The 19,217-nt window shown below is 52.7% G+C and overlaps 2 protein-coding genes across 3 annotated transcripts in view; one reads left to right on the top strand and one right to left on the bottom strand.

Moving 5' to 3' along the window:
• Nucleotides 1-1,564: 1,564 nt before the first annotated feature.
• NTSR2 (neurotensin receptor 2) lies at nt 1,565-9,198 on the bottom strand. The gene is given in 5 exon segments (XM_043470502.1): nt 1,565-1,906; nt 1,908-2,082; nt 3,281-3,371; nt 5,417-5,666; nt 8,559-9,198. Coding segments are annotated over 5 exon segments (1,257 nt in total). The 5' UTR covers nt 9,183-9,198; the 3' UTR covers nt 1,565-1,789.
• Nucleotides 9,199-14,986: 5,788 nt separating this feature from the next.
• The window catches only part of LPIN1 (lipin 1), a 128,546-nt gene continuing 124,315 nt past the window's right edge, over nt 14,987-19,217 (top strand). The window contains exon 1 of one of the 2 annotated variants that reach the window (XM_043469333.1): nt 14,987-15,149. In XM_043469333.1, coding sequence (XP_043325268.1) covers nt 15,069-15,149 — 81 coding nt within the window. In that variant the 5' untranslated portion in view covers nt 14,987-15,068. The remainder of the gene's footprint in view (nt 15,150-19,217) is intronic. The other variant, XM_043469334.1, reaches the window with a different exon arrangement.

Here is a 19,217-nt window from a genome sequence, read left to right as displayed (position 1 = left end):
ACAGGGGTCCTTAGCCAGAGCCACAGCCCAGCCACGCAGGGCAGAGAGGGGCTGCCCCTCCACATGCCCATCTGGAGCATGTCCTTGTGCATCCCCCGGGCGGCCTTATGCCTGACTGCAGAGCCACCTGACAGGAGGTCCCCGAGACCAGCGCTGGGCGACTCCTTTCCAGGACGCTCTTCTTCCCTGACAAGGAGGGTGGTTGGCTCCGTGCAGGCTCCCCGTGAAGTGTGTGGTCATTGCCTCTGGCCTTTTCTCACAGCCTCTGGGGCTGGGGGCTGGGATAGTCGCCTCCCAGTCACGCAGCGGTCCTTGTACAGCACCCCAGGCCATGTGCCCAGGCTGGGCCTTCCTCCTCCAACCGCACGTCCTGTCTTCCTTGGCCCATTCCAGCTTCTCACTTCAAACAGGGTGCCGTCCAGGTGTGCGTGTGTGTAGTGTGTGTCAAGTATGTGGTGTAATACATGTGCATGCATGTATGTGCACATTGTGTGTGGTGTGTCTGTGTGCACGTGGTGTGTGGTGCATGTGTGGTGTGTCTGTGATTGTGTGCATGTGGTGTGTCTGTGTGATTGTGCTCATGTGTGTGTGTGGTGTGTGTGTGTGATTGCATGCACGTGGTATGTTTGTGGTGTGTCTGTGATTGCATGCACGTGGTGCGTGTAGTGTGTCTGTGATTGTGTGCATGTGGTGTGTCTGTGTGATTGTGCACACGTGTGTGTGGTGTGTCTGTATGATTGTGTGTGTGCGTGTGTGTGGCGTGTCTGTGTGATTGTGTGCATATGCTGTGTGTGGTGTGTCTGTGTGATTGCATGCACGTGGTGTGTTTGTGGTGTGTCTGTGTGCACACGTGGTGCGTGTGGTGTGCCTGTGTGATTGTGTGCATGTGGTGTGTGTGCACAGGTGCTGGTTCTGACATGAAACAGGTAGGTGATGGTGGATCAGGAGTTGGACTCAGTTCGGAGAAACATCAATACAGTTCATCAGAAAGAACCTTTTCTGGGTCTTTCTATTCTGTGCCCCAGTTTTCTCTTCCTGCCCCTTCGCAGGCCTGTGGCATCAGCAGCTTCTAGACACTCACAGGAAAACCTCCCTTTCTCTGTGGGCCCAGGCCTCACAAGCCTTTAGGAGCAAGGCTGGCGTGTCAAGACTATGCAGACAGGGGAGGGGGTGGGGCTATGGAGGACTGGAGGGAGCCTGCCTGGATGAGAAGAGTGGAAATGCAGCTCTTCTGAACACCATGCTGGCTGGAGAGCATCCAGGGCTGTCCTTCAGAGCAGGTGGACATGCAGGCCAGAGGAGAGAGGGCAGCTGGTGACCGCAGGCTCTCCAGAGCGCACAGAACACCCTGGTAAGGTGAATGGCTGCTCCCTTACTGGGAAAGACTAGAGGATTTTACTACGACCTATGTGACCTAACAATGCAGTCAGCTCTGGGTGCTGTTGATTTGTCATTTGCGAAAATTCATGGGATGTCTGAGTCCACAACCTGTAAACGCTGGTGGACTTCTAGGAGAGCAGAAATAAAAAAAGAATAGTAGTAACAACAGTAACAACAAAAATAATGGCAGCGAAAATATATTCTTTATTATGCTCTAGGCACTAAGCATGTAGTTGTCAAACAGCAGGAAAAGACGGGTATTATTCAGCTCCTTCATACAGATGAGACTGAGGCTAAGAGGCGTAAGTGACTTGCCTGTAGGCACACTGCTGGTCAGCGACAGAGCTGGGTTCCCTTTAGGTCCGCCTGATCACGCGGCTTGAGTTATTAGTGTTGAAATTGCTGAGCACTAGAGGGCTAGGCAGTCAGGGTTGTTCTGCTCATTATTCAATTTCATCCAGGCTGGGGGTCCTGGGGGAGCCCCAGAGCTGGAAGCTGTACCCACTCGGGCGGGGCTCTGGGGTCCCCGGGGGGAATGGCTCCATGGGGTGGTGCTCTCGACACAGGGAGCCGAGGGCCTCCAGGAAGAGTTTTCTGAAGGAGGAGGACACCGCGTTGTACAGGACAGGGGTCACTGCCGAGCTGATGTAGAAGAGCGTGTTGGTCACCATGTAGAAGTAGTGATAGAAATCGTAGAGCTTGCTGGAAGGGAAACCCGGAAGGCCGGTTAGAGGGCCTGCTGCCTGCCCGCCGGGTCCTCCCCTTCCTGTTGGGAGCGTCTCCCCCTCCCTCCACAGGGCCAGGTCAAGAAGGCCTGCTTCCTGCGATCAAGAAGCACAACGTGAATTCAAGAAATGTTCCATCAGCACTAGCTGCCCTTGGCTGCCACGCTCCACCCAGCATCGGAGTCCCTGTTCCCGGCCGCCAGGCCCAGCCACCTGCAGAGTGAAAAGCATACCTGCTGATGGGCAGGGACCATGGTCTGGGCTCTCGAGACGTGGGGAGCCTCGTGCTGCTGCGTGAGGTCAGGGAGATGTGGCTTCATGAAGGGGAGAGAGGCATTCTGAGAAGTCCCACCCCTGGCCACCTTGGGAAGGGCTGTACCTGTGTGCATGTTGGTGTATGTGCGTGCACTTGTGTGTGTGTTTGTGTGTGCATATGTGCATAACTGTGCACTCATGTATATGTGCACATGTGTGTGCACACCTGTGCATATGTGTGTGCACTTGTGTGTTTATGTGTGTGTGCATATGTATGTGTGCACATGTGTGCGCTCGTGTGGGTACACCTGTGTGCCTTCGCTTGTGCATATGTGTGCATGTACTTGTGTATCTGTGTGTAGGGGAGATTGCATCTCTCGAGAACGAGTCATCTATTGACACAGCTATTTCCTTGGAGGCCACATAAGATCTCTCTCCTCTCAGATGTCTGACTTCCGCTTACTATCAGGGTACAGTGATTTCCAAAAGGAAGAGAAGGGATTCTCAGCTTGGATTTTCTCCCATTGTGTCACGAAAGGGGTGCGCATGGTCTCATCTCTAAGGGGCCTCTGTTAGCTCATGTGATCCCAGCTCTGAGGTCTCCACCCTCTCTCCCTCCTTGTGAGAACATGGCCTTCGCCCTGCTCCCTACCTGCAGGCAGCTCTCCATCCTGGAGTCAGGAGGCCCGAAGCCTTGACTGCCGCTCACACGGCCTGAGCAGTTCAGAGAGTTTTCTAGATGATGCTTGGTTCCCCACCCTGAACTGGAAACTTTTGGGATAACGGACTGGGCAGGGCCAGCTAGAATGGAGACCAGAGTTCTGGAGAGGCCAGCAACCAGGGGGTTCCCCTGGAGAGTGCAGGCAATCCTAGCCCCACGCCACGGCCCCCCATGAGCTGGGGTTCCTCCGCTCACTCACTCAGTCCACCGTTCGTCAGGGACGTAGCAGTACATGAGCCTGCGGATGTGGTACGGCATCCAGCAGACGACATACACGGCCACAATGGCTCCTGCGGGACAGGTGGGGAGAGACAGACAGACAGCGAACACATTAGCAGTTAGGCAACTCTGGGGGGCGGAAGCTGCCTGAGGTGACAACAGCATTTCCCCAGAGCTTCCTCCTGGAGTCTAGGGGTTGGCAGGAGACTTTGAGGTTATCTGGCACACTCTTGTCTGGAAAGAAAGTGAAGGTGAAAGTCGCTCAGTCATGTCCAACTCTTTGCAACCCCATGGACTATACAGTTCATGGAATTCTCCAGGCCAGAATACTGGAGTGGGCAACCTTTCTCTTCTCCAGGGGATCTTCCCAACCCAGGTCTCCCGCATTGCAGGCAGATTCTTTACCAACTGAGGTACTAGGAAAGCCCCACTCTTGTCTGGATCTGCCCCCAAACCTGCTGTTACCCTGTCCTCTGAGTGAATGTCCACTTTAATCCTAACTGGTCCACTGACATGTTCTAGAAACTTCTACAACATCTATAACCTCCTGGCCACTAGAATATACTCCCAACTCGGGGCTGGATATTCCCCCTTGGTTGTCTAACTGCATAGATGTGTGTGCGTGTGTGCCTGCTAAGTCGCTTCAGTCATGTCCGACTCTTTGTGACCCAATGGACTGTAGGCTCCTCTGTCCATGGGATTCTCCAGGCAAGAATACTAGAGTGGGTTACTGTGCCCTCCCCCAGGGGATCTTCCCCACCCCGGAATTGGACCCATGCCTCTGTGTCTCCTGCATTGACAGGATTCTTTATCACTAGCGCCACCTGGGAAGCCCAACTGCATAGACAATAGAACTCAAATGTTCTGCCTTACAAAGCCTCTCCCTTCCTGTATCCCCTTTTTCTGGTTGATTGATGGCACCACTGTCCATCTGACAACTAAGCCAGGGAGTCTTCTCTTTCCAATACCCCCAAGATCCAGTCTATTAAAAGGTTACTCCCTAGCATCTCTCCTCTCTCCCTTTCTCCCCACCTCCACTGTGCCCACCCCCAGGGGACCACATCTTCCCTCCACTGGACTGTGACAGCAGTCTCCTAACTGGTCCTATTGACATAAACTTCTCCTCCTTCCCTTCCCTCCTTCTCCTCCTTCCCTGGGTGGCAAACCCATTCTCTAATCCACCGAGGTCCCTGGACCAGCAACATCCACCTCAACTGGGAGTTTGTTAGAAATGTAGACTGTCAGGCACACCCAGACCAGACGCATCAGAATTTCTGGATGGGGGCCCAGGGGTCCACGTCTGACAACTCTCCCCAAGCATTCTTACGTGCACGGAAGTTTGAGAAGCACTGAACAGCCTGTCCGGCAAGACTGCCGAGCATGTATATCTCAAGAGCAAGTCCCCCTGTCATTCCTGGACCCCGGCTCTTTCAGTGATGGCCCATTGTCTATGGAAAGAAGTCCAGGCCCTTCACGTGCTGCTTTTGCTACCTGGCACATCACATCACACTTAGCTCCTGTATTCAGTCCTGTGCATAAGACTGTGACATACATATGGCAGCAGAGACCCTGTCCCTTCCTCTGTCCTCTGGACCTTTGTGTGTGCCTGGATCACACAGGTGCTTGGAGAGACCTCTGCTTTCCTGGGCCTTTAAAGTTGCCCTTACAGAGCCAAGTTTGCCCAGATACTTAAAAAAAAACAAACACATAGATCAACATCGCATCAGAGAAAGTGGATAGTTAGTGGGGAACTGGATTTGGAGACCTAGCTGGCCTGCGCCCACAATGCCTGGCCTGCAGGTCCTTAAATACATCGGTTCCTCACGTCCATCCGAACAACCAGACTCCCTGAAAAGCAGCCAGGCATCTGCTCGTCTTTGTGTGCCACCCCTTGGAGCCGACGGGGGCGGTTCGTGTACACAATTCCCATTCCTTCTTTTAACTATACTACTGTACCTTACAGAAGCCTGTTGGTGATTGTATAACTCCCCAGGGCATAGAGAAAAATGAGACCTAGACAGAGGCAGGAACTAGCTCAAGGCCATGTGGCCAGGGTTTGATGGAGACCACCCTGGTCTGGCCCTTCCACTCCGGGCGGGGTTACCAGGAACTTAACTGAGAACTTGGATGCTGCGCCGGAGGCCATGGATCTGGCGGGAGTCCTTGCGTCTCACCAGGGTGGCCTGGTGCCCCAGGGGCAGTGTCTTCCTCTCTTTGCTCATTAGCTCCAGGCGGCTGGGGGCAGAACTGCCTGCGGTGGGAGGGGACGGCACCTGGGAGCAGAGGGCCGCCAGGTGGCTCACGGTGACGCCGTTCAGGAAAGCGGTTAATGCCAAAGGGAGCACGAAGGACACCAGCACATTCACCTGGAAAAGGTGATTCCAAGGGTTATGGCAGTAGCTCCAAGGCTCGGTGACCGCTGGTCCTCAGGTGTGCCCGAGGGCCCAGGAATCTGCAGCAACAGGAGCAGGGCTGGGGGGGCTGCTGCTGTAAATGGCAGATTTACAGATGCTGAGAAAATTCTTAGAAAGTAAGGAGAGAGCAGTGAAAATAGAAAAGATATGAAAACAGGGGGCATTTAGGATGCCCACTATCTAAATAATAGCCATTCTGGAAAGAAAAATAGATAAAACAGTGGAGGAAATTATAATGTAGGGAAAAAAACACATTTAAGAAAGTTTTCCCAGGGCTTCCTTAGTGGTTTATTGGTAAAGAATCCACCTGCCAGACGAATGGATAAGAAAGCTGTGGTACATATACACAATGGAATATTACTCAGCTATGAAAAAGAATGCATTTGAATCAGTTCTAATGAGGTGGAAGAAACTGGAGCCTATTATACAAAGTGAAGTAAGTCAGAAAGAAAAACATCAATATAGTATATTAATGCATATATATGGAGTTTAGAAAGATGATAATGATGACCCTATATGTGAGACAGCAAAAGAGACACAGATGTAAAGAACAGAGTTTTGGACTCTGTGGGAGAAGGCGAGGGTGGGATGATTTGAGAGAATAGCATTGAAACATGTATATTATCATATGTAGAATAGATCGCCAGTCCAGGTTCAATGCATGAGAAAGGGTGCCCAGGGCTGGTGCACTGGGATGACCCTGAAGGATGGGGTGGGGAGGGAGGTGGGAGGGAGGTTCAGGATGGGGAACACATGTACACTCATGGCTGATTCATGTCAATGTATGGCAAAAACCACTACAATATTATAAAGTAATTAGCCTCCAATTAAAATAAATAAATTAATTAAAAATATAAGAATCCACCTGCCAGTGTAGGAGACACAGTTTTGATCTGGCAGGATGTCACATGCCACAGAGCGATTAAGCCCATGCACCACAACTATTGAGCCTCTGCTCTAAGCCCAGGAGCCACAACTACTGGGCCCATGTGCAGCAGCTACTGAAGCCACACTCCCTAGAGCCGTCGCTCTGCAACGAGAGAAGCCACGACCATGAGGAGCCCACATACAGCTATTAGGGAGGAGCCCCTGCTTGCCACAACTAGAGAATAGCTCATGCATCAATGAAGAGGCAGCCCAGCCATAAGTCAATAAAACTATATTTTCAAAAAGTTTTCCCAAAATTGAGGGATGTGAACTTCTAGACTGGAAGGCGTGTGGGTGCTCAGAACAATGGATGAAAATAAACCCACATCATGGCACCATCTTATGACATTTAGCACCTGGAGATAAGTGGTAGGTCTCCAAACCTCCCAAAGGGATAAAACAAGGCACATACAAAGGAGGGGAACCAGAATGGCCTTCAGTTCAGTTCAGTTGCTCAGTTGTGTCCGACTCTTTGCGACCCCATGGACTGCAGCACGCCAGGCCTCCCTGTCCATCACCAACTGGCCTTAGACTCACTCAAAGCAATGAGGAAGCTAGAAAATAATAGACTGATGCTTTACAATTTGTGAGGAAAAACAGTTTCCATCTTGTAATGTTCTGCCCAGCTGCACTGTGAGAGGATAAAATGAAATATTTTCAGACATGTAAATTCTCAAAAAGTGTTTTTACCTTCTATGGACCTTTTCTCAGGTCTCAAGAGGTTACAAGAGCATATGTTCCATCAAAATAAGCTTCTGAACCAACATAGAGGGAGACCTGGGATCCCCAAATTGGGTGTCCCCCAGAGGAGCGGAAAGATGGGGTAGCATTGGCAAGGTGCTGGAGCAGAAGAGAGGACTCCAGGCATGATTGAAAAATACAAGATGAGGTTGGTTGATTATCAACCCTGATTGACAGGGTACTTATACTTCTGGTGTGTGCATGCTAAGCTGCTCAGTTGTGTTCAACTCTTTGCAATTTTGAAAGCAAGTGTAATGCTTTCCTATTGCGTTTTTATTCCTATTTCCACAGTTCCCCATATTCCTATTAATACAGCAGTTGATATTTCTTTTGAAATCCTTCATTAACACTGAATGTTTAGGGCTCTTTTTCTATCTGTACACTGACCCAATAAACTAGTTTTTCTTGTCATGGGGCTAAAGATCACTAGTTTGGGTGATAATAGAAAAGCAGAAGATTGGGTGAGTCATGAAATCTACATTTTTTTTACTTGCTCTCCAGGTAATTCTTATACCCAATCATGTTTGCTCACCACTCCTGCAAGACTAGGAAGACTTCAGAGTCAGTCTTGAGTTCGAATCTGTAATTCTCTTTATTTTTTTTATTGCGGTATAGTTGGTTTACAATACTGTTAGTTTCAGGTATATAGCAAAATGATTCGGTTATACATACATACATATATATTTTTCAGATTATTTTCCATATAGGTTATTCCAAGATATTGAATATAATAATTCCCTGTGCTATACAGCAAATCTTTGTTGCTTGCTTATTTTATATATAGTACTTTTTATCTGTTAATCCCATAGTCCCAATTTATCCCTGGTCTCTCCCTCCCTTTCCCCTTTGATAACCATATATTTATTTTCTAGGTCTGAGGGTCTGTTTCTGTTCTGCATTTAGTCATTTATGTTATGCTTTAGATTCCACATATAAACGATACCGTGTAATATTAGTCTTTCTCTGACTTACCTTCGCTCAGTATGATAATCTCTAGGTCCATCCGTGTCGCCACAAAATGGCATTATTTCATTCTTGTTTGGACTTCTCTTAGTGTTTCGCTTTGGCCAAGTCTCTGCCCAGATCTTTGTTAAATCGGGCAGTGAGACCCAACTTTCTGACTGCTCTCTAGCGTGAGAGATGAAAACAGGCGGTGGGGTCGCTCCTCCGGCTTACCTGGACGAAGACCTGCAGGGTGGTGCGGCTCACCAGCACGGTGCACACGCGCGAGGCGGGCTCCGGCTCCCCGCCCGCCGTCTCCAGCTCCTGCTTCTGCCCCATGATGACGGCCATGGGCAGGGCCAGGCCGAGCGAGGCGGCCCAGACGGCTGACAGCAGGCGGCGGGTCTTGCGCGGTGTCAGCAGCCTTCGGGCGCGCAGGGGCTGGCACACGGCCAGGCCGCGCTCGGCGCTCAGGCTGGCCACGCTGAACACCGTGGCGTAGGCGCACAGCTCGCGCACGAAATAGTAGGCGCGGCAGCCCAGGTCTCCGAAGACCCAGGGGTAGTGGAACCACACGAAGTTGTAGAGCTCCATGGGCATGCCGACCAGCAGCAGCAGCAGGGCGGAGAGCGCCAGGCTGAGCACGTGGCAGCGCAGGCGCCCGGGGGGCCCGGCCCGCGCCTTCAGCACCACGTGCACGGACAGCGCATTGCCCGCAGTGCCCAGGGCGAAGATGAGCGAGTAGAGCGCGGTGAACAGCACCTTGGCCCAGAGGCGCGTGTCCACGCCCAGCCGCGCGTCCAGGCTCAGCGCGGGCCCGGGGCTGGGTCCCGGGGCCCGCGGGCTGCCAGTCTCCATCGCGTTCCCGAGACTGCGCTCCCTCCCTCTTCCTGCCCGGAGACTGGGCGAGCTGCCCCGTTGGCCAGCGCCTCCCCTCCTCTCTGGGAACCTCCAGAATGGGAGGACACGCCCCGCGAAGGGTGCCCCGGAGCCGGCGCAGGACCGCGAGGGTAAGCCTGTGAGTTGTGCTTACGTTTCTCAGTTCAGTTCCCCGGCGGGGGAGACACGTGCTGGATGGAGGGTGGGCTCGTTTTGGGGGGACCCAAGAGACGGTGAGTTGGGCCGGATGCCTCCATTTACTAGCTGTGTGACCTTGGGCAAGTTATTTTTTGTCCTCTCTCAACCCATTTCTGCATTTAAAAAAATATAATCTACACTGCAGACTTTCTGTGAAGATTGAGTGGGTGAATCTGTGTGCAATTCTTTACCTGTAGCATAAGCAGGCATCCCACATGTACCATGTGCTCTACTGCTGCCTGTGTGTACTGTCCCAGGACAACTGATCAAGAATTTGCCCACATGTCAGCATTTCCCAGGTAGCTCAGTGGTAAAGAATCCACCTGCAATGCAAAAGACGCAGGTTCAATCCCTGGGTTGGGAAGATCCCCTGGAGGAGGAAATGGCAACCCTCTCCAGGATTCTTGCCTGGAAAATGCCATGCGTAGAGGAGCCTGGTGGATGGTGGACATGAGGTCATAAAGAATCAGATACAAACGAGCATGCATGCAACATTTTGCAGCTGTTATTCTTGGGAAAGGGCTCTTTCATCTTCTTGCTAAAGGCTGTTTCAGTGCCACAGTAATGTCCTCAAGGAGGTCCTCTGTCACTGTCAGATGCCCCCACATGATATCTTGATATCTGCTTTCTCTATCCTTTGAAGATGTCATGCTCATGGAGCAGTGTGAGAAAGTGAAAAGAAATATTGCACATGTTTTAAAGCCTTCCATGGGTCTTTTTCCTAAACCCACCTAGAACACCAGAACTTAATTCACTTATTTCAGTTTTTTTGGCTGCACTGTTGTTGTACCAGGGCTTTCTCTGGTTGTGGTGAGTGGGGGGCTACTCTCTAGTTGCGGTGTGCAGGAAGGTAAGATGCAGGTAATAAGGGAGTGAGGAAGACTCAGTACCAATGACACATGCAGTGGGCTCTCCCTACAGATGTGTGCAGAGGGGTCAGGATTTCTATCTTCCCCCAGGGGACTAGAGGAGAGTGACTGATATGCCCTCTGGTTGTAAATCCCATACCTGGTCCCTCTAAGCTGAAACTCTGAGAACATATCCGTGTGTGGATGCTCTGGGCCTAACGCTTGCTTCTTCAGTACCTACAAGAACTTAATTTTGCTTCTGAATAAAAGCATCACTTGTGTTAAGATTGCTTTCAGCCTGTATTGGAAGACTCTGATCCTTGATATCCTCCACTGTCTATGTTAGAATAAAAATCTGGGCTTCCCTGTTGAGTCACAAAGTGAAAGTCTCTCAGTCGTGTCAGACTGTTTGTGACCCCATGGACTACACCATCCATGGAATTCTCCAGGCCAGAATACTGGAGTGGGTAGCTATTCCCTTCTCCAAGGGATCTTCCCAACTCAGGGATTGAACCCAGGTGTCCCACATTGCAAGCAGATTCTTAACCAGCTGAGCCACCAGGAAATCCCAAGAATACTGGAGTGGGTAGCCTGTCCCTTCTCCAGTGGATCTTCCCAACCCAGGAATCAAACTGGGGTCTCATGCATTGTGGAAGGATTCTTTACCAGTTGAGCTACCAGGGAAGCCCGTTGAGTCACAGGCCAAGCTAAATTTCTCGATTTCCAATTGTGCAGCAAATAATTCAGAACTACCCAGTACTGGAGGGTGCTGCTGGGGGTGGCAGTTATGGAAGGGAAGGATTATGAGTCCAGAGATGCCAGAGGCAGGATGTTGCACTGTTCTCGGCTGTCTGGGCAGTGGTGTGAATTATTGACAAGGCTTTCTGGCCAGGCAAGGAGTCTCTGGGTCTAAGAATCTGGGTGTTCTGTTTGCTTTGCGTACCTAGATTCCTAACTTTGCTTGCCTGTTGCATGTAGGGTCCCATCAAAAGGGCTTCTGCCATGGACTGAACTGTGTTCCCCTCCCCAGTGGTTGAAGACTTAACCCCTAGTGCGATTGAATCTGGAGTAAGGAGATAATTAAAGGAGATCATAGGTGATAAGTATCCGTGTACGGACTTCCCTGGTGGCTCAGATGATAAAGCAGGAGATCTGGATTTGATCCCTAGGTCAGGAAGATACCCTGGAGAAGGAAATGGCAACCCACTCCAGTATTCTTGCCTGGAGAATCCCATGGACAGAGGAGCCTGGCGGGCTACAGTCCATGGGGTCGCAGAGTGGGACATGACTGAGCAAGTAGCGCACACGTTAGAGGAGATGTCAGAGAGCGCCCCACCTCTCCCTGTCTCTTTTTTCTGCCACGCGAGGACACAGTGAGGAGGAGACGGTCAGTCTGCAAGCCAGGAAGAGAGCTCACACCAGGAACCAAATCTGTTGGCACCTTAATCTTGGACTTCAGCCTCCAGGACCGGGCGAACGTAAACTTCTGCTGTTTAAGCCTCACAGTCCCTGGTGTGCTGTTCTGACAGCTTGAGCAGACTCAGACAGCTTCCGTCCCCAGGCCGCCTTTGGGCCTGATGCCAGCAAGTGACCCAGAAACTTTACTTGCTACTTGAACCTTGGAAAAAGACAGTTAATTCCCTGTTTCCATCACTCCAGAACTGAGTCATCGTAGGGTTTTCTGACTCAGAGAAAGAGGGGACAACAGAGTCACTGTGTGTGTATGTGTTATGAGAGACAGAGAGGGAGGCAGAGATGTAACATATTTTCAGGTTCTGGGATTAGAACATCGACCCATTTGGGGATTGATATCCTGCATTTCACACCTCAGGTCCAACCTCCCATCCTTTTTCTCAAAGACCTAAGAATGGAAGTCTCTTCATGGAGTGGAGAAATCAGGGAAGGCTCCGTGGAGGAAGGAGATGTGGCCTGGCCCAGTCAGTGGACACATTTGGAAAGACCTTCCAGGAAGTGGGTCACAGCATGAGCTAAGATTTAGAAATGGGACCAGACAAGGTGCTCTGGGCGGGGTGGTTCACAGGAGACTCCCAAACCAGAGCCTGGCATCCTGGGGAAAAGGGGTGCCCTGCGGATTCTTGTGGCCGGGGCATGTAGGGGGCAGTGTTTCAGGGCAGACTTCAACGTGGTCCTGCCTGGGGTCCCATGGGGCAGTGCAGGAGTCCTCAGAAGCTCTAGTGGAGGACAAGTTGGAGAGTCTGGCCAACAGGAGTCCAAAGTAAAATAGAACTTCCATTTCTTTGTCTGTAAAATGGAGCTATTCATGCCTACCTCAGAGTGACTGTAAGGATTAGTAGTCGTGACTGCTTTTTGAGGGTCTAATACACGCCAGGCGTTCGTCAAGGACTCTCTGTTCATGGCCTCAAGTGCCCCCACAACAGCCCTGTGACGGAGAGACTATTTTTATCCCTGTGTTTCCCAGATAAGGAAACAAAGGTCCTTAAAGGTCTGAGTCAGAACAGCTTTGAGGCGCCGAGTCAGCCCCAGAGCCCAGGTCTGTGTGACTCAGATGGTGCAGCTCAGTCATCACATGTTGCTTCCAGGAACCCCATCAACACACATGTCCCTATTTCTAAGCGCACCAGCCCAGCCAGTGCTGGCTGTCATCGGCCTGACATAGCAGCAGGACACCCGTCAGCCTGACCTCCCCACAAGCAGGGGTGTGAAACCCGCCTGGGCTCGGAGCCCGGAAGACCAGGCACGCCCCCTCTTGTTCACGCTGAGGCTCCACGTGGCTGGCCCTGGGGATGGCTGCAGGAGGACTCGTGTGCTGTGTTCACAGCTCCCGTGTAGCTCTCTGCACCTATCACACAGCCAGCTGAGCGCTCCCCATGACCTGGTATAATGACTCACAGTCTTATCGCTGATTGGTCATGAGGTTCTCAAAATATCTTGACAGCAGGAATTAAAAATAGTAAGAGTAGTGGGCACCCAACTCAGTAGAAGTGTCTGAAAGTGTTATTTTCACCCTTCCGTTGAGGACATTCAGGGACCTTCAGTCTGTGGGAGCTATTCCAGGGAGTGGGCTGGGGGCCACTCCGCCCCCTCTGCTCTTCTCCAGGGGGAGGGAGGCCAGCTGTGCAGTGTGTGGCCAGGATCGTGGTGACCTGGGCATGTGGGAGCCTGGAGTTCAGAACCTTCCTGTGGCTTACCAGATGCAGCAGAACTGGGGTAGCCGCTGACCTCCAACCTGTCAAGGGATGTCATTATAACTCATCACGTTTGTTAGGACATGCCTGGCATCTTTCTGGTATCTGCCCAGGCCACCCCTGGCACATCCCTGGATGGATTCCGGGTCAGGGTCCCTTCCAGAGAGCAGGAGGAAGAGGAGTGAAGTGAGTGGAAAGGCAGAAGGTCTGGCTGGGGAGGAGGTAGGGACCAGGGTCGGTGCTTCTGCACCCACGGAGTAGAGCTGAGAGGTGTTTGGAGGTGGGCGGTCTTAGCATCACAGGCTGTAGGGATTCTGGGGCCAGGGGATCCCTCTGTGCTAAGGATCAGGGAGGTTGTCTCCTTCAGTCCTTGTCAAACGAGATGGGAGCCTCTCATCCAGGCCTGCAGCTCACCCTGTGCTCCCTCCCCATCCCCATCTTCCCCAGAAACTTCCTCCACCCCCACCCCGCCACCAGCTTCAGGCCTGCACAACTCTGCCCCGAGGAGCCCAGCTCCATCAGCACAAACCCGCAGCTCCTGGCAGGATCAGAACCACGTTCAAGCACCGTGTTTGGGGTCAACCCGACCCTGCTTAGAAACTTCCCGCTTTGTGACCCAAGACCAGTTCTTCAAGCTCCCGTTTCATTTCCGTAACCTCATAGGGCTCCCGTGCAGAACGTGTACCGGAGAGCAGGTGACCGCCTGGTGGTGTACCTGCAAGTGTTATTTTCTCCCTTCCCTGGCTTCCTGGTGTGCAAGCAGCACTCAGGTCCAGCGAGTCGTCATGAAGACGCTGCTGAGTGTGATGGAGGTGATGCCCCTGCCCCCTGGGGATGGGGGGCCGCTGACCCCAGCCTTCCTGACTCCCCAAAGGGTGCCCATGCATGGAGAGAAAAGATTACTCGTCGCTTCTGTGGGAAACCAGGGGCTTCCCTGGTGGCTCAGATGGTAAAGAATCTGCCTGCACTGCAGGAGACCTGGGTTTGATCCCTGGGTTGGGAAGATCCCCTGGAGGCGGGCATGGCTACCCACTCCAGTATTCTTGCCTGGAGCATCCCATGGACAGAGGAGCCTGGTGGGCTACCATCCAGAGGGTCTCAAAGAGTCAGACACGACTGAGCGACTAAGACTTTCGCATGACACGACAGTGGTAGAGGAGAAGGTGAATGGACTACAGGACCCGCACATCCTCTTTTGCAAGGTTCCCTGCACCCAGCATGTGAGGTGGTGCCTCCCCCCAACACCTCCTCCCCACAGATCACCTCTGGAGGCAGCACTCGTGGGTTTGTGACCTTGGGGAAGGTAGTGGTGAGGCAAGAGTACCCAGCAGGTCACGCCCTGTGACTGGGTGTCAGTCTCACAGAGTCCAGAGAAACTGGCTTCTGCTGGAGACCTCTGCATCCTTCAGGCCCCCGGAGGTGTCCCGGTGTTGTTTTGTTAGCCAGGCCCAGGTGGGAGAGGATTTGCAATTCAACACTCTGCTCTTTTCCTGAGCCTTGTGACTTGGCCGGGCTCCTGGGTGGAAAGAGAAGCTGCCTGCTCTGGGCTCAGTGTCGCTGGGCCAGCCTCCCAGCTCCTGAAATTAGCCTCCGCAGACACCGTTCTCTGGGCGTTGGGTGGGGAGGCCAGTGGAGTCCCCCCGAGCCCAGCCATGGAGGAGCAGGACCACGCCTGTGACCCCACCTGGGAGCCCCCACAGGCAAAGAGCCGCCCGGACTCACCTTGGTCGTGGGTAAGGGCCAGGGCATGGCCACATGCAAACCCCCCACCCCCCCCGCCCCGCCTGGCTGAGGAGTGCAGGTGGGCCCTGTGGGTCTCTTAGAGGATTCGTGTGTCCACATTCTTCCAAAGAACTGATGGGACCAGCTGCTCCCCAGAGGCTCCTGGGATGGAGGCTGCATTTATGGAAGAGGGTTTAGAACTGACTCGAGAAGTCAAGGCATTTTTCTTTGCCTTGGATGAAGAGAAATAGTGACTGCTTTAATCCTCAAGACAGAGAGTTATTTGAGGACTCCTGCTTACCAGGCCCTGTGCAGGGAATGCTTGCCACCTTCTGTGTTTGCATGCAGGCAAGGAGGGGAGGCCCCGAGGGTTGAAGTTATGGGATCAACACAGGCATTTGAGCACGGTTGTGTCAGCGGGTGTGATGTGTGTGCTGCAGGGGCCCCTGGACTCCAAAGCCAGAGATTGCACTGTCTGCGTTTTCTAGATTTCATCCTAGATGTCCAGGCTTTCTTCAAAGGTAGTTATGTTTGTGTGAAGCCCCAAAATCAAGAGTAGAGGGTGTTCAGATAACCCCAAGTGGAAGTGGGGACCAAAGGTGGAGGCTGGACTAGAGTTTGGGCTTGGCTATTTCTTCCAAAGCCTGGGGGTTTGGCCACAGTGAAAATAATGTGTTAATGGTAGTGGTTTAGTCACAAAATTGTGTCTGGCTCTTTGCGACCCCATGGACTGTAGCCTGCCCGGCTCCTCTGTCCATGGGGATGCTCCAGGCAAGAATACTGGAGTGGGTTGCCATTTCCTCCTCCAGGGGATCTTCCCAAACCAGGGATTGAATCCTGGTCTCCTGCATTGCAGGCAGATTCTTTACAACTAAGCCACCAGGGAAACCACCAGTGTATCACTCCCCTGCCCCAAATGTCTAGGACATCTTTGACACTCCTGGTCTGGCCCCCAGCTGCAGAGGCTGGGCTGGTCCTGGAGGGTTCCACACACCCTGGAAACAGAGAGAGCTTGGGGTCCATCTCACCTATGGGGAGAGGGTGAGGTGTGTGGTGTGCATGGAGCAGACACAGCCTCCTGGCTGCCCCTGGTTCCCCGAAGCCCCGTCATTGTCACTTCAGTCCCGTCCACCCTCAGGGCAGCTCCTTTCCCTGCAGGGACATGGGACCTTGCTATTGGTACTCAGGCGGAGATGTGGGGGGCAGGGGGAGCCCGAGAAAGGGCCTCTGGATTCTGCTCCCACCCTTTGCCACTTGGCCCTTTGGGCCGGTGTTTCCTGGGCAGACAGACGCTCGAAGAGGCGGCTGTGCAGTGAGCCTCCCTCTGCAGGCGGAGGGCAGGAATGGGAGCACTCCCCCGCAGTGCTCTGTACATCGATGGCACTCACACTCTAGCTTAACAGATGGTTTTGTGGTTCTTCGGAGATTAAGATGGTTGTGTCTTGTTTTCCATTCCTGGAATGTCTCTCTTGAACAGAGCAGCCCTGAGAAGTGCCCCCTTCTTCTCCCAGGTGAGCAGCACTGCGCTCTCAAAAGCTCTCCCACATCCACTCCGGGACCGAGTCTCCTCAGCCCTGGGACACAGGTCTTATCATCATGGCATCCCTCTTGTACAGCCCATCTCTCTCGCAGTTTCCCCAGGCTGTCATATGTCATTCCCATCTGACAATGGGGAAACTGAGGTTTTGATGTTGCCCGACAAGTGGCTCGGGGATGGGAGGGGGTGGGGGAGATGGAGGCAGGGTGGTAGCCCAGCCCTACCGTCATTCCCCACACCTGCGGGTGCTGTGATCCCAGGAAGCTCCGACAACGTCTGTTTTCTGCTTTTATCTTTGGATTATTAGCAATTTTTCCTGGTTATAAAATTATGTGTATTAGAAAAGGTTTAGATTCTACAGCGGAGTGCAAATATTAATAAGATAATAAAATGCCAATCATTTCACCCGCTTGGGAGGTCGCCTGGGAACTTTGTCAACTGAGGTCGCCCTGTGTTTTCCTGGAGCCTCATTATAATTAAGCCACAGAAAGGATTTCAAAGTCTCTAGTTCTTTTTTCATTTCAACCCCTTCACTGCCCTGTTTGCTCGATTCTAAAATCCCCAAAGCGCTCTGGCTGTCCACTGTGGCCTGGACCCCTTGCTGTGTGACATCTGTGACTGTCGTCCTGGCGGAGGCAGGTGTCCGTGGCAGGAGAGGGTGAAGGGTGACGGGGGACAGTCTGCTGGACTCTGGAGCTGCTGCGCTGGCCCTGCAGACTGTCCACCCCTGGGTGCAGGGTTTAAATGGGCCCAGGAACTTGGGCTTGGCTCCCACTGGTGCCCACATCCAGGAGAATCTGAACTGCTGAGCTGAAGGGTGGCTGCCGGGCAGGGATCCCAGGAGTCTAACGGGGCTCCAGGGAGAGCGCTGGCCTCCTTCCACTGTTGGGGGCTGGGTCCAGCCCTGGGAGGACAGAGGAGGCCAGGTCCTGAGTGAGGCTTCAGCAAAGCTGGACTGGAACACAAAGCAGGAAATCGAGGTGGACGCCCAGATGGACTGCCTGCCGTGCAGGAAAGCTTAGGAGGAGGCTGCAAGAGAGCTGGCCAAGCAGGGCAGGAGAGGCGGGAACCGTAGCTGCCGTGGCCAGGAGCCCGGGCTGAGCTGGCTGCTTCTGGGGAGGGTAAGAATGGCTCAGCCATCGTGGGGCACTTTCATTCCTGGGGCCAGGAAAGGGCAGCTGGCAGTGCCAAGAGCCCTGGGAGGCACCTGTTAAGTTGGCAACAGCTCCCTGAACACAGGCCACATCCCTTCCCAGAGGCTGTGAACTTGATGTCCAGGCTCTGAGCGTGTGCCGAGCTCCGTGGGGCACAGTGATGGGTGAGACCTGGTCCCCACCCGCAGGAGGTCAGGGTGGAGTGTGAGTGGGTGCGTCTGCCAGCTGCCAAGTTCCTGTGGACACAGATCAGGAGGAATTCCTGCTGGCAGGGCTGGGGAAGGCGTCTTTGTGAAGCTGGCATCGGAGCCAGGGCTTGGGAGGAGGGTAGGATTTCAATAAACAGAACACATGGGGGGAGGGGTGGCGGGCAGAGACTTCTAGGCCAAGGGTTCAGCCTGAGTGACAGCTGGGCTTTGCGAGAACAGGGTGTTCTCCTAAAGCTAAGTCTGCAAGTTCAGTTCTTCAAGCTGTTTGGGATTTTATGTCTCTTGAGTTGGGGCGTGCGTGGTGATATTCATCTCAGTCAGGCCCCCAGTCTGTGAGAGAAAGCAAACAGTCACGGACCAAATATGTGGGACTCGGTGTGAATCCAGGGTCACACAGGGCCTGGGATCAAGTTTAGTTTTACCACTTGTAAGTTTGATTAACTGGAGCCTAAGTTTTCTTATCTGTAGAAATGGGACTTAACAATACCTAATAATATAATAATCACTGGGACTTGGTTGCTCCTTGTTGTTCACTTGCTAAGTTGTGTCCGACTCTTTGCAACCCCATGGACTGAAGCACACCAGGCCTCCCTGTCCCTCATCATCTCCTGGAGTTCACCCTGTTTCATGTCCATTGAATCGGTGATGCCATCCAATCATCTCATCCTCTGCCACCCTCTTCTTCTTCTGCCTGCGATCTTTCCCAGCATCAGAGTCTTTTTCCAACGAGTTGGCTGTTCGCATCAGGTGGCCAAAGTATCAGAGCTTTGGCACCACGTGCTTGGTAAATGAGCTATCGTTAATAAACCTGGGGAAAAAAAAATACCTTGTTACAAGTTGGGTTGTAAATACCAGTGAAGAGAAAATCATTTGCATTTGGACCATTGATCTCAGTACGGTAAAGAGATAATGCACAAAATCAGAGCCCCACCTCCCCTATTATGGACAATTCAGAGTGAGACTTTGTGCAGACCTTTTGGCTCGGCATGCAAGACCTCTCAAGAGCTTCCTGCTCTTGGCTCTGTCCTCACCTACCATGACCATGTGTTGCCCAGCAAGTGCCTCTCCTCGGAGGCACTGAGCCCATTATGTTAGCTGGGTCTCCAGGGAATGAACATCAGGACCTCAGACCCTTCCTGCTGTCTCCAGCCCCTGAGACTTGGCAAGGGGCTGGACTTT

This window comes from Cervus canadensis, chromosome 5 (assembly GCF_019320065.1).
Source record: "Cervus canadensis isolate Bull #8, Minnesota chromosome 5, ASM1932006v1, whole genome shotgun sequence".
Taxonomy (NCBI): Eukaryota; Metazoa; Chordata; class Mammalia; order Artiodactyla; family Cervidae; genus Cervus; species Cervus canadensis.
This window is presented reverse-complemented; position numbering and strand designations above follow the sequence as displayed.